Here is a 14,245-nt window from a genome sequence, read left to right on the forward strand (position 1 = left end):
GTACCGGCTGCTACCCAGTCTGCCGTTCCCCCCCACACTCTGCTGAGACCCCCTCTTCCCTCGCACTCTGCTGCAGACCCCATCCCCCGCACTCTGCCACGGACCTCCCTCCCCCACACTCTGCCACGGACACGGACCCCCCTCCCCCGCACTCTGCTGTAGACCCCCCCTCTCCCGCACTCTGCCGCGGACCCCCCTCTCCCGCACTCTGCCGCAGCCCCCCCTCCCCCACACTCTGCCGCGGCCCCCCCCGTTCCGTACTTTGCCGCGGAACCCCCTCCTTGGACTCTGCCGCGGACCCCCCTCCCCCACACTCTGCCACGGACCCCCCCCCCCTGCACTCTGCCGCGGAACCCCCCCCGCACTCTGCTGCAACCCTCCCGTCCAGCACTCTGCCGCGGACCCCTTTCCCCGCACTTTATTTTTTTTATTATTTTCTCAATTAAAAACAAATAATTTTATTTAAACACAACATTAAAGCATTAATACTTTATATTTTTTCAGTTATTATTTCTTTATTTTTTTTTACGACACCTTCCCTTTAAGACAAACAATCACGTAATCTACAATACTATTTTTTCCTTTTCTGTAACTGATCTACATACAATGAACTCTTCTATTTTTTAGTCTATATAAAATACATTTATTTTTACATTTTTGAAGTCTATCTTTACTTGCACCTCATCACGTACTTGAAAAAAATAAATAAGGGACATTTATTTTTTACAGATGTCACTTGCAGTCCTATGTAACAACAAATAAAACAGTAATAACTGTGAGTGAAGATAACGTAGTAAATGTCACCTACAGTCCTATGTCACACAACAGATAACACAGGGATGTTATTTGCAGTCCTATGTAATACCACACATAATATAGTAATATCTGTCTACAGAAAATGTAATCTGTCACCTACAGACATATGCAACAAATATAGTAAAAATAATGTCTATGAGTGAAGATAATGTAGTAGAGGTTACTTGCAGTCCTATGTAACACTACAGAATAATGTGGTGATAACTCTCTGATAATGAAGTTGATGTCACATGCAGTCCTATGTAAAATCACAGATAACACAATGCTAACTCTCTAAGGAAATATAATGTAGACACAACCTGCAGAACCATGCAGGGGTATACATAGAAATCATGGGGCCCCATGGCAAAATTTCTAATTGGGCCCCCCCCCGAAAAAAAAAAAAAATAATATTCGGCTGTATAAGGCTGTGTGCCCACGTTGCGTATTTTCATGCAGTTACGCTGCGTATTGCACTGCAGCGTAACTGCATGCGTCCTGCGTCCCCTGCCCATTCTATGAAGATTGTGCATAATCCATGCCGGCGTGGCGTTTTAGAACGCAGCGATTTGCATGCTGCCAAATCGCTGCGTTCTAAAAAGCAACATGTCCCTTATTCCGTGCGCTTTGCATGCTGTCTCCATTCTGTCTATAGGGAGAGGCAGCATCCAGAGCGCACGAATTCTGCAGTCACCAAAGTTTCAGAACGGAGCTTTTCAGCTGCGCTCTGAAGCGGACATGCAGTGACTTTAACGCTGCGGTGCAGAGCGCACACACGTGGGCACATAGCCTAATGGGCCTTACTATCCTCCAAATAGTATAATGGCTCCCACACAGCCCATTCGCACAGTATGACAGACCCCACACATACTGTGTAATTGCTTTCACACAGTATAATGGCCCTCATATAACTCTAAAGTATAAAGGCTCCCTCATAGCCCTCCAAATATTATAATGGTCCCACAAAGCCTTCTATAAAGTATAATGGGCCTCACATAGTAATGGGCCTCAAATAGTCCTCCATATAGTATAATGGGCCTCATATAATAATGGGTCTCAAATAGTCCTCCATATAGTATAATGGGCCTCACATAGTCCTCCAAATAGTATAATGGGCCTCACATAGTCCTTCATATAGTATAATGGGCCTCACATAGTCCTCCATATAGTATAATGGGCCTCACATAGTCCTCCATATAGTATAATGGGCCTCACATAGTCCTCCATATAGTATAATGGGCCTCACATAGTCCTCCATATAGTATAATGGGCCTCACATAGTCCTCCATATAGTATAATGGGCCTCACATAGTCCTTCATATAGTATAATGGGCCTCACATAGTCCTCCATATAGTATAATGGGCCTCACATAGTCCTCCATATAGTAAAATGGGCCTCACATAGTCCTTCATATAGTATAATGGGCCTCACATAGTCCTTCATATAGTATAATGGGCCTCACATAGTCCTTCACATAGTATAATGGGCCTCACCTAGTCCTCCATACAGAACGAATCCCACATAGTCCTCCATATCATCTAATGCACCCCATAGTCCTCCATGTACTATAATACACTCCCCATATTCCTCCACATAGTGTTATGCACCCCCACTTGTTTTCAACGGAGAACCTCTATAAGTGCATATTTGCTACAGTGCAATAATCATAGGACAGGGAGGGGTTAAGCTATCAAGTATTTAATCTCTATTGGAAATAATCTTCCCCATATTGATATCAGAGAGAAAAAGTGACCTCACAACACAATCCACTATACCAAGACCAATACTACCAAATACAATGGGGAAATACCGCAACACTGGAGCCAGATCACATATTACCACCACAGAGTGATCGAATACAACCACATACAAGGGAGAAATACCGCCACACTTTGACCAAGCATATTACCAGTACATAGTGACCGAATACACCAAATATAAGGGAGAAATACTGCAACACTATGACCAGACCACATAATGACCAAATAATACCATATAGAACAGAGAAAAACTGCCACACCAAGACCAGAAAACATATTACCACCACATAGTGACCGAATACAACCCCATATAAGGGAGAAATACTGTAACTTCATGACCAGACCACATAATGAACGAATAATACCACAAACAAGTGAGAAATACTGCAACACTGTGATCAGACCACATAGTGACAAAATAATACCGCATACAAGAGAGAAATACCACCATACTATGACAAGGCCACATATTACAACGACATAGTGACCAAATACAACCATATACAAGGGTCAAATGCATACACTCCATGACCAGACTACATAGTGACTGAATAATAATACAATAATGATCATGAATAAAAACCACAATACTAGTAACACAATCATTACCATCAGTGCCATTATATACAGGAGCTCAGTATATAGTGTCAGTGTACAGGTAATACAGTGATCACTGGTGACATTATACACAGGAATTCTGTATATTGTGTACAGGTAATACAGTGATCACCATTTACATTATACACAAGAGCTCTGTATATAAAGTATAGTGTGTGTGTGTGTGTGTGTGTGTGTGTGTACAAGTAATACACTGACTTACCAGTGACGACATACACAGGAGTTCTGTAAATAGTGTATGTGTATAGTGTACAGGTAATACAGTGATCACCAGTGACATTGTACACAGGCGCTCTGTATATAGTGTCAGTGTACTAGTAATACAGTGATCACCGGTGACATTATAGACAGGAATTCTGTATATAGTGTACAGGTAATACAGTGACCGGCATTGACATTATACACAGGGGCTCTGTATATAGTGTACATATATACATACGTAAACACACAGGCATGAACACAAAAAAAGACATGCACACAGACATAAAGTATGCAGACAAATGCACACAGACATATGCAGACAAATCCACACAGACATGAACACTCATGCAAACACACACACTCATACATTCGTAAACACACAGGCATGAACAGACAAGAAGACATGCACACTGACATGAGGATAGGCACACATATGTAGACAAAGAAATGCGCACAAATGTACAGACATGCTGACACACACAGACAAAAACACGTACACATAGGCAGACACATATACATGCACACACGCAGAAAAATGTACACACATGCAGACAGTTGCACGTAGACAGACACATGGACATATGTGGCGCCCCTGAGGCTTCCGTCGCCACAGAGACATTGCACCCCAGCCAGAGGTGTGATGTCCCATCCTGGGTAAGGAAAGGGGTGAACGCCGGTCCACAGGCAAATTCACACTACACCCATTGTTAGGTACACATAGGGACCAGGGACAGTGGCAGCAACCCTCCCATGCTGCATGCTGGGAGGGGCCGTAAGACCCATCCCTGCTCCCATAGGGTGGTAGCTTAGCAACTGGGTGGGTGGGAGGAGCCAGCCGAGTGTAGAGTAGACAAGGAAGGTCAAGTTTAGTCAGTTTGTCAGGAGGAGGAGTAGTGAGAAGGAGTTGAAGTTAGAGAGAGACGAAGTGGAAGTGAAGGAGAAGGAAGGAGTTCTGCAGGAGGCAGAAGAGTGAGAAGAGTAGTGCTCTATTCAGTCAGGAGCAAGAGAAGAAAGTGACGCTTCCTGGTGAAGACCCTGGGACTCATAGGGTCCAGGTGACACCAAGAAGTGAAAAGAAGGGATTCCAGGGCCACAGATAGCTTTCAGGAACATCGGTGGAGGGATCAAGCTGCACACAGGGGACGGTCCCTAGAAACTGGAGGAGGAAAAGTCATCTCCAAAAGTAAAAACCGAGGCCCAGGGAAAGCTGCAAGCTCCCCGGGCCACAGCCCACAGCAGAACCTCTAGAAAGGGGGTAAATTACCGACAGGCAAGCTTCAAGCCCAGAGGCTGTAGTGGAGGCCGAGCCAGGTTCAGCCAACAAGGGCAAGGCTTAAGGAGACAGCTGAAGAAAGGAACATATAGAGGGGTGTACCGGCTTTTGCCCCCAGATCTACCCAGGATCGGCGGAGGTCCCTGACAGTGGGTCTCAGCAGTCCAGAGGCACCAGTGTGCACCTACCAGGAACTGTGAGTAAACACCTTGAAATTGCACCCTCTGGAGTGGCCTCAGTTATTCCGCCGGCACTACATCGAAACTTACAAGCCCAACTGTTGCCACGGGTTCCAGCTCCACCTGTGGGGAGCAGTACCACCATTGTTGCCGTTCCATCACCCCGGAAGCCCCATACAGCAGCGGCGGCTTAATAGCCGCAAACCACAGGTGGCATCACGAATATAAACTTTAATAATCACCCCCTCTGAAGCCATATTAATTGACCCCACCAGGGTACGGAGTCGGGCCCAGCCACCACTGACGTCCCCCGGACTAGTCCAGCCCGGCACCGGGTGTCCCATAGCCCTGGGGTGGGCGAGTCACATATTCACACAGAAAAACACACATAGATAACCACACAGACAGACGCATGCACACATAGATACCCACATGCACGCACACAAACACACACACACAACCATATGTAGACATCCAGACAGGCAAACACATGCACAGACACACACATACATAGACAAACCATAGACAAGCCTGCACACACTGTATGTGGTGTGTGTATGTGGTGTGTGTGTGTACATGGACACACATGTAGGCACATACATGCACACTGAACACAAATACAGGCACAAATACATAGACTGCACAGACAAAAACAAAGAACCGTTGCATCCAAATAAAGGCCCGTCCTAATGAAATAAAGACAGACACCATTTTGTTGGCAGATATCGGTCACAGCTTTACTGATATATTATTATTTTACAAACTTTTCCAAACTCATTAAAACTTGTAAAACATATTTTATAAACTTTTTTCAAACTCTTTAGAACTTGTAAAACATAACTTGACTCCAGGTGAGAAGGGACACTCTACCACAGGACCAAGGACTTCCGCTCTCTCACCAGAATGCTGTTGACACATGCCAAGGAGGAGACCAGTCTCAAACTGAACTCCGACCCCCACCATTTGGAAAAAAGGCTTGCTCCAGGCCGCCCTGGATCATAGATAAAATTGTATCCAGACCGATATCTGCCAAGAGCACACCATCTTGAAGCATTAACCTTCGGTTGTCACCTTCCAACTAAAATCATCGGAGCAGACAACTGCCTGCTGATGGCAACCACCTCCAACAAGACCTGAGCCATCTCAGGCCTCGAACCCAACCACTAAGCAGTTCGACAGAGTAGAATCCAAGATTGCGACTGTTACCAGCTCTCTGAACAGCCCAAAACACGTAGAAATGGCCAACAATCCAAAAACCTTTTTTTTTTTTTTTTTTTTTTTTATAGCAATGCCGAACCTTTAAAGAAATTAAAGTAAATGTGCTATAAAATTGGTTACTTCCTGCAATAAATCGTGCGATGCATATCTGACAAAAAAAAGCAGAGCGCAATTTACCAATATGCACTGTATATCAGAGTCTGATAAAGCCCGCCCTGGCAGCCTCAGTGGCTGCCACAATGAAAAGGAATGAGTCCCAAAGTGATCAGGGGGTGAAAAAACGGCAAGCGGTGAGGCAGCACCGAAAAAAAGGGGCGGTAAACTGGTATCTAGTAAGGGGGGAACCATCCTAATAAACTAACAGTGAGGTACCAGTAGACCGACAAACGAAAATTCCATCAAACGCAAAGGGCAGGTAGGGCCAGGGGAAGGAACAGTCTAATCCCAGAATCTCTGGCCACTTGGTCAGTTTGGGCTCCTGAATGCGGATACGCATGAAGGGTCAATAAGTAGTATGGCACACAATTGAAGGCAACAAAACTATTCTTGGACGGTGTGGCGAGTTCGCTGACTCTGAGGGCCCAGAAAGGCCAAGTTAAAGGTTGTGGACAACAGGGATATCTCCCGTGGGATTGAACAAACAGCCTGCATAGTCGATTAACTGAAGAAGCATCAGGTAAAAAATTGGGATGCCTCTTATCTATGGATTGGTGGGACTTAAACCAGCCATTAAAGGGATTTGCAAATAACAAGATTTAGTAACGTAGAACATCCCCTCAAAAAATGAAACAAAATACAAATTAATGCTTCTGGGCTACAGAGGCGAAAGAACCAAAGTTATAAAGGTGCATCAAATATTAGAGGGTAACCTCCGAACAGGTAAAGTTATCAGAACTGAGGGACCAGCTACCAGCATACCTATACCTAAGCACTGTTTCACGCCTATCCATAAAGTTGCCACTTTGAAGGGGGGTCTGAAGTCCTAATCTCTGTCAGGAGTTGGTCCCGACAAGATCTCGCAGCGGTGTGGCAATGGCAACCCACCGGGCTGGCATTGGGTACCAGCTGAAAAATCCTGCAAACAGAAACGAGACAATCAATATGGAGCATTACTCTGAGAACCCGTAGCCCATGCTCGGATCCAAATGTGTATTGTATGCAGTGTAACATCACACAAAATATTACAGTTGGCTAGTGACTTGTGCCAAAACTCCACAGCAATGACAATAGGGAACAATTCTGAAAGGGAAAAATTAGCAGTAAAACAAAAAGTTAACACGGTGAGGGCCAGGTGCCCCGGCACCACTGATTGCCAAAAACAGCGCTAAAACCATCAGGAAAAAGACGCATTGGTGAGCAAAAATAAAACCTGGCTAGACACCACAGAACACATGTTGAACATACACTCATTAAAGGTGAAAAGGAATTGAGACCAAATCAGTGAGTCAGAAGTAATACGTAATCCTGTGGTCAGGGTGAAGCGCCCCTCTGGTGGACACAATAATCCTGTGGTCAGGGTGAAGCGCCCCTCTGGTGGACACAATAATCCTGTGGTCAGGGTGAAGCGCCCCTAGTGGACAATGAGAGGCGGTGAACTGCATTTGGCGCAATGTAACTTTCCTGTAAAGACACAAATACTTATAACTATACTATGCCTGTAATTCTAATTAGCTCGGACTGTAATTCTGACCTCTCTAATGCTGCCGTTCAGTAATATAACATCACATAAGCAACAAAATTGTCCAACAGAATTACCAATTAGACAAAGTGAATGTATTTTCATGGTATGTAGAAAATCCCTTTAAGCTGCACCGTACAAAAACAAAACCCACACTCAATTGAAACAGGGTCTGAATCTTTCGTGCCCTACGTTTGTTTGGGGGCAAAGGGACAACAAACTCAATATAAACTGAAAAAATGTCAAAAATTGTTTGCATTCATCGAAGTGACTAGAGCAATTAAAGAAAATCCTCAAGTAGTGAGTGACAAATTTTGAGACCGTCTCACACCACCGCACCCATTGAAGAAATGAACTGAAGAGTTCAAAATAATGGAATGACATAAAGCATCCCATGGGAAGTAAAGAATCGCAACAAAAATTGCCCTACATGCAACAACCCAAACTATGGAACAGTACGGATGAACAGGTAACGGACAAAACACAGATTCGATATCAGATTAAGCAAAAGTGCACTGCGTCCGAACTCCCGTATAAGAGAAATTACACTGTGGAAAGACACAGAAATCAAAGCTTACTCAGGAGGGATACCATGATTAACAGACCCGCCGTGTGGGTGAAATACAGAAGGTGGTGTATCAATTGAAATTTACCCGGTTCCGTTCCTTTTAGCGACAATAAGGGAGCAATTAGAAAAATTAAATAAAATAAATAAAGTGAAAGAAAAAATACAAAACTGATATAACCAGCCACATCCTTATTGGGATAGTTGTCAAGCCACAAGGGGCATCTCTGATACCTTTACCGGGGTCGTCTGAGACATTTGTACCATTTTTACCGAGGACCTTGGAAGGAGAGTGAGTGCATCTAACAGCCAAATGGCTCCGCAGCAAGCAGAACACTCGTGCTAGTATTGCATAACCCAAAGAACCGGAAGTGTCAATCATTAAACAACCAACACGCTCCTGGGCGGCGCACGGCCACCATGGCTGGACCTTGTGAAGCTCCCGGCACAGTGGCCGTGGATTGAAAAGTGGTATACTGGCTTCTGTACGGTCATTAACCTAAGCCAGAAATCCATGGCTTGGACACCCAAACCAATGCCAGGGTGTAAGAGCAAGCCGACGCTGAAAATTCTCATAATACCAACTACACCCATAACCACCGTGAGTTTATAGGAACTATAAATTAGGTATTGATAAATGAACATTTCAGGACCACGGTCGGGATGTTTCTGACCCAGGACTGAAAAACCTGTAGCCAATTACTAATCGTTCTCGTGCCCTGGGTTTCTTATCATAAGTACTGGATAAACGTGACTTAGTCGACATGATGCTATCACAGGGGGAGTAGCCATCAAAACACCACCGCTGACGTGACAGCACAAGACCGCCAGGCATCCTCGAAGCGTCCGATCTCTCAAACAATGAAGATGGAGAATGCCACCTTAAGGAGCTGTAATTCCTTAATCCCCCAAGCCTCCGTGAACACACCGGATGTTGATGGGGATGCCATCTCTGGGGAATTCGCCGTAGATACACCACCGCTGACGTGGGAAGGGGCATACCTCACATCCCCGGGCTGTTCAGTAGCAGACCAATTCCTCTGTGTCCTCGTAGGCTGCACCATAGATGTTCGTGCACACTCACCAGTCACCCTCGAGACGCTTGAGCCCTCAAAAGGAATTCAAAAGGCGACTTCTACCAGATGAGTGTGAACGCCGGCTTCTGTGTGTACGGGAGAAGTTCCGTGAAGAATGCCTCAAGCGCCTCCTGCACCAATCCGGCGAGCGACGCTGATCGTGCAGATCCGACCGATGCAAGGCTATGTGCCCACGCTGCGTTCTATCCCTACAGAAATCTCCGCAGCGATCTGAACAGCACACGTGCGCCCCAAACCGCCGCAGAAACAGTCCGTACTGAAAAGCCGATTTCATGCGCTCCGCACGCAGCCCCCCCCATAGACAGAGCGGGGGCTGCATGCAGAGCGCACAAAAGAAGCGACATATCACTTCTCAGAACGCAGCGCCCCGGCAGTAGCCGAAGCGCTGCGCTCCAATACACCATGTGGGCATGAATTATGCACAATCTTCATAGATTGTGCTGGGGCGCAGGACGCATGCAGCCACACTGCGGTGCAGAACGCAGCGTAACTGCATGAAAACACGCCACGTGGGCACATAGCCCAACGCAGGGGGGAAGCTGGACCGATAACTGGTAGGACATAAGCAGGACCCCTGTGGTCTGCAAGGATTTAGACATTGTGAAAGTAGCTGTGGATGTGAAGAAGGGGACAGCTTGGGCATCAAGGGTTAATTGAGAACGTGGCAGACCATCACAGGTATGCAGCACAGGAGGGGGGTTAGGGGTGGGGGAGCCAGGGATGCAGGCTGGTGAGCAGACACACTGCCCAAAACCTGCAGGAGAGGAAGTGGTGTCATTGTCCATGGCAGTATATGGGGGGTTAAAGTAATACTGCTGTGATACGAATGCACTAGACGTGCTGGGGCTGCAGGGGAGATGAAGGGGGCGTGCAGCAAACTGTGCTGTGTGAAAACAACAGGGAGGGGGCTGAGGGAGCAACAGTTGTGAGGTGTTTATTAAAGCCTGCCTGCCGTGCTAAAGGCAGGGGCAGGAAAAACAGGGATGCACGTGGGGCAGGGCCCGAGGGAAGCACCTAGGAGAAGAAACACTTCCCCGGCAGGTGCTGCAGCTGTCTGCAACATAGCCCCTAGCTGTGACTGAGGAGAGCTGAGCTCTGCAAATAAATGAGCCAGTCATCCCTAACCTTCATGCCACGCATGGGCCTGCAGCGTCTCAAGGATGTGAAGGTCCATCGGGTTTCTCCTGCTTCCACCAGGCAGAGCTGCTGCCGGATCCTGGGAAACCAGGGGAAGAGGCCGGACACCGCCCCGGACCCCAATACATAGGTAGCAATTACACCCTATAGGTGGGATTGGGAAATCGGGAGGGGCCGGGACGGTGTCCCCTCCCAAACACAGGAAGAGCAGGGCCCGGACGGCAGAGGGGGCTGGACAAAAACAGCATTGGGGTTAACCCCTTGCTGCCCAGTCTGGGGCAGTTTCATTATGCACTACACTGCCCACCAGACAGACAGACATATACATACACACACCCACACACACCCACACACACGTACACAGATATATACTCACTCATATAAATAGACTATATATACAGAATCATACACACATATTAGGGATGCTATTACCTTCCCCCTGCTGGTCTCCGGTATGGCCTGCAGGCTCCATTACAGATCCTCTCCGGCGAGAAGCTACAGTGCAGGGTGCACTGCGTGACGTCACACGGCAGTGTCTGTTAACTGTGACATGACCGAGGCAGCACACGAACCATTAGGGTATGTGCGCACACTGCGTTTTTTGCCGTGTTTTTGCACATTTTTCGGGTGCGTTTTTGGCCTCAAAACTGCATGCACTTCCTTCCCCAGCAAAGTCTATGAGATTTCATTTTTCCTGTCCGCACAGTGCAGTTTTGTTTGAGGTGCGTTTGTGGTGACCAAAAAGATGCAACATATCAATTATTTCTCTATTTCCAGCGTTTTTCACCCATGTAATGCATTAGAAAAAATGCAGGAACAAAAACGCAGCAAAACGCAGCAAAAACTGCTTAAAACGCATACGGTTTTTAGATACGTTTTTACCGCGGGTGCGTTTTTGTGCGGCCAAAAAACACTACATCTTTGTGGTCACAAAAAAAGAAACGTGCGCACATACCCTTACAGGCGCAGTGCTGTGTCGAGCTGTCAGACAGCACAGACGCCAGCGAGACAATGATGAGAAGGGAGCGCTGCGCTCGGTCTCATCATTGCTTTCAAGTGCGATCGGGGGGTGCCCGAAGCTGAAGCTGACACCGCGGGCAGCCGTCGCAGGCCCCCCAGCTCATGAGCCCCATAGTAGTGGTGTGGCCTGCCTCTATTGACGGTACGCCTCTGGTCCCATGTATTGTCACAGATAACACAATGATTACACACGGCAACAGAACCAAACCAAAGTGTAAAGATACCTGCAACATGGAGGAAAAAACAAGTGTATTGCCTGGAAACTGCTGATCACAGAATTGTGCATCGTGTTGTTGTAATATCATAGACCACGTTCCCCCCTACATTCAGGAATTTACTCCTGTCTCTCTCTTCCCTCCTGTCTCTCTCTTCCCTCCTGTCTCTCTCTTCCCTCCTGTCTCTCTCTTCCCTCCTGTCTCTCTCTTCCCTCCTGTCTCTCTCTCTTCCCTCCTGTCTCTCTATTCCCTCCTGTCTCTCTCTTCCCTCCTGTCTCTCTCTTCCCTCCTGTCTCTCTCTTCCCTCCTGTCTCTCTCTTCCCTCCTGTCTCTCTCTCTTCCCTCCTGTCTCTCTCTTCCCTCCTGTCTCTCTATTCCCTCCTGTCTCTCTCTTCCCTCCTGTCTCTCTCTCTTCCCTCCTGTCTCTCTCTTCCCTCCTGTCTCTCTCTTCCCTCCTGTCTCTCTTCCCTCCTGTCTCTCTCTTCCCTCCTGTCTCTCTCTTCCCTCCTGTCTCTCTCTCTTACCTCCTGTCTCTCTCTCTTCCCTCCTGTCTCTCTCTTCCCTCCTGTCTCTCTCTTCCCTCCTGTCTCTCTCTTCCCTCCTGTCTCTCTCTTCCCTCCTGTCTCTCTCTCTTCCCTCCTGTCTCTCTCTTCCCTCCAGTCTCTCTCTTCCCTCCTGTCTCTCTCTCTTCCCTCCTGTCTCTCTCTTCCCTCCAGTCTCTCTCTTCCCTCCTGTCTCTCTCTCTTCCCTCCTGTCTCTCTCTTCCCTCCTGTCTCTCTCTTCCCATCTGTCTCTCTTCCCTCCTGTCTCTCTCTCTTCCCTCCAGTCTCTCTCTTCCCTCCAGTCTCTCTCTCTTCCCTCCTGTCTCTCTCTTCCCTCCTGTCTCTCTCTCTTCCCTCCTGTCTCTCTCTTCCCTCCTGTCTCTCTCTTCCCTCCTGTCTCTCTCTCTTCCCTCCTGTCTCTCTCTCTTCCCTCCTGTCTCTCTCTTCCCATCTCTCTCTCTTCCCTCCTGTCTCTCGCTCTCTCTCTCTTCCCTCCTGTCTCTCTCTTTCCTCCTGACTCTTTCTTCCCTCCTGTCTCTCTTCCCTTGTGTCTCTCTCTTCCCTCCAGTCTCTCTCTTCCCTCCTGTCTCTCTTCCCTCCTGTCTCTCTCTCTTCCCTCCAGTCTCTCTCTTCCTTCCTGTCTCTCTCTTCCCTCCTGTCTCTCTCTTCTCTCCTGTCTCTCTCTCTTCCCTCCTGTCTCTCCCTCTTCCCTCCTTTCATTCCCTCTTCCCTCCTGTCTCTCTTCCCTCCTGTCTCTCTCTCTTCCCTCCAGTCTCTCTCTTCCCTCCTGTCTCTCTTTCTTCCCTCCTGTCTCTCTCTCTTTTCTCCAGTCTCTCTCTTCCCTCCTGTCTCTCCCTCTTCCCTCCTTTCATTCCCTCTTCCCTCCTGTCTCTCTCTTCCCTCCTGTCTCACTCTTCCCTCCAGTCTCTCTCTTCCCTCCAGTCTCTCTCTTCCCTCCTGTCTCTCTCTTCCCTCCTGTCTCTCTCTCTTCCCTCTTGACTCTCTCTTACCTCCTGACTCTCTCTTACCTCCTGTCTCTAATGTCAGCTCTCTCTTCTGTCTGCTGTCTCTCCTTATCTTCCTTCTTTCCTCTTCTCTCTTCTTTTCCTGCTGTCTCTTTCTCCTCTTCTGCCATGTGGCTGTACAGTATGTGCAGCTGTTGGAGGAGGGTGAGGGGCTGCTCTGCTGACTGCAGCTGTCTTGAGTCGTCAGTTATCTCTCCCTGTGGTGTCAGAACAGGCAAAAATTAAATAAAATGATATATAATAGTAATGCAAAGTCATATTTTACAATGAGGTCGCATATAATCACAGAAATAAAACAACTAAAACTACCCCAGAGTACTCAAAATGAATACTAATCATATACCAGAGTTGGAATAGTTTTCTAATGCAATTTTATTTGTACAAAGAACACAAAGTGCAAAGGAGCATGTTAAAAACACTAAAAAGCAAGAGCAGTGTGGTCAAACCCAGTGGTTTCAAGCGATACATAGGTTATGTATAGTATAACAAAACCAAATCCAAAATGCGGGTAGAGTACAAGAAGGACTAACAGGAAAACCTCAAACCCATATTAAAATGTAAATTTTATTTGTAATATTAAAATGATCCCAACAACACACAAACAGATAATGACCGAGGTCAGGTTACCCCTCAAAAAAGTTGATACATCCTAGCTAGAAGACGGTAGGCGTGGGGGGTAGGGGGTTGCTATAGGGAGGGAAAAACTCGAATGACCATCAATAATATCAGTGTCCCTACCTACCAACGGAGGGTGTGACACCTTAAGTTGGTCACACCCTCCGTTGGTAGGTAGGGACACTGATATTATTGAGGGTCATCTGAGTTTTACCCTCCCTATAGCAAACCCCCCCCCTCCCCGTCTACCGTCCTCAAGCTAGGATTTATCAACTTTTTTGAGGGGTAACCTGACCTCGGTCATTA

The 14,245-nt window shown here is 47.1% G+C and overlaps 1 protein-coding gene across 5 annotated transcripts in view; it reads right to left on the reverse strand.

Moving 5' to 3' along the window:
• LOC142245448 (uncharacterized) overlaps positions 1-13,505 on the reverse strand; it is a 138,772-nt gene extending 125,267 nt beyond the window's left edge. The window contains exon 1 of one of the 5 annotated variants that reach the window (XM_075318163.1): positions 10,511-10,683. In XM_075318163.1, coding sequence (XP_075174278.1) covers positions 10,511-10,559 — 49 coding nt within the window. In that variant the 5' untranslated portion in view covers positions 10,560-10,683. Of the gene's footprint in view, positions 1-9,290; positions 9,690-10,510; positions 10,684-10,954; positions 11,015-13,327 lie in introns of those variants that run through there. The other 4 variants (XM_075318161.1, XM_075318157.1, XM_075318159.1 and 1 more) reach the window with 4 other exon arrangements.
• Positions 13,506-14,245: the final 740 nt, after the last annotated feature.

This window comes from Anomaloglossus baeobatrachus, chromosome 7, assembly GCF_048569485.1.
Source record: "Anomaloglossus baeobatrachus isolate aAnoBae1 chromosome 7, aAnoBae1.hap1, whole genome shotgun sequence".
NCBI classification, from domain to species: domain Eukaryota; kingdom Metazoa; phylum Chordata; class Amphibia; order Anura; family Aromobatidae; genus Anomaloglossus; species Anomaloglossus baeobatrachus.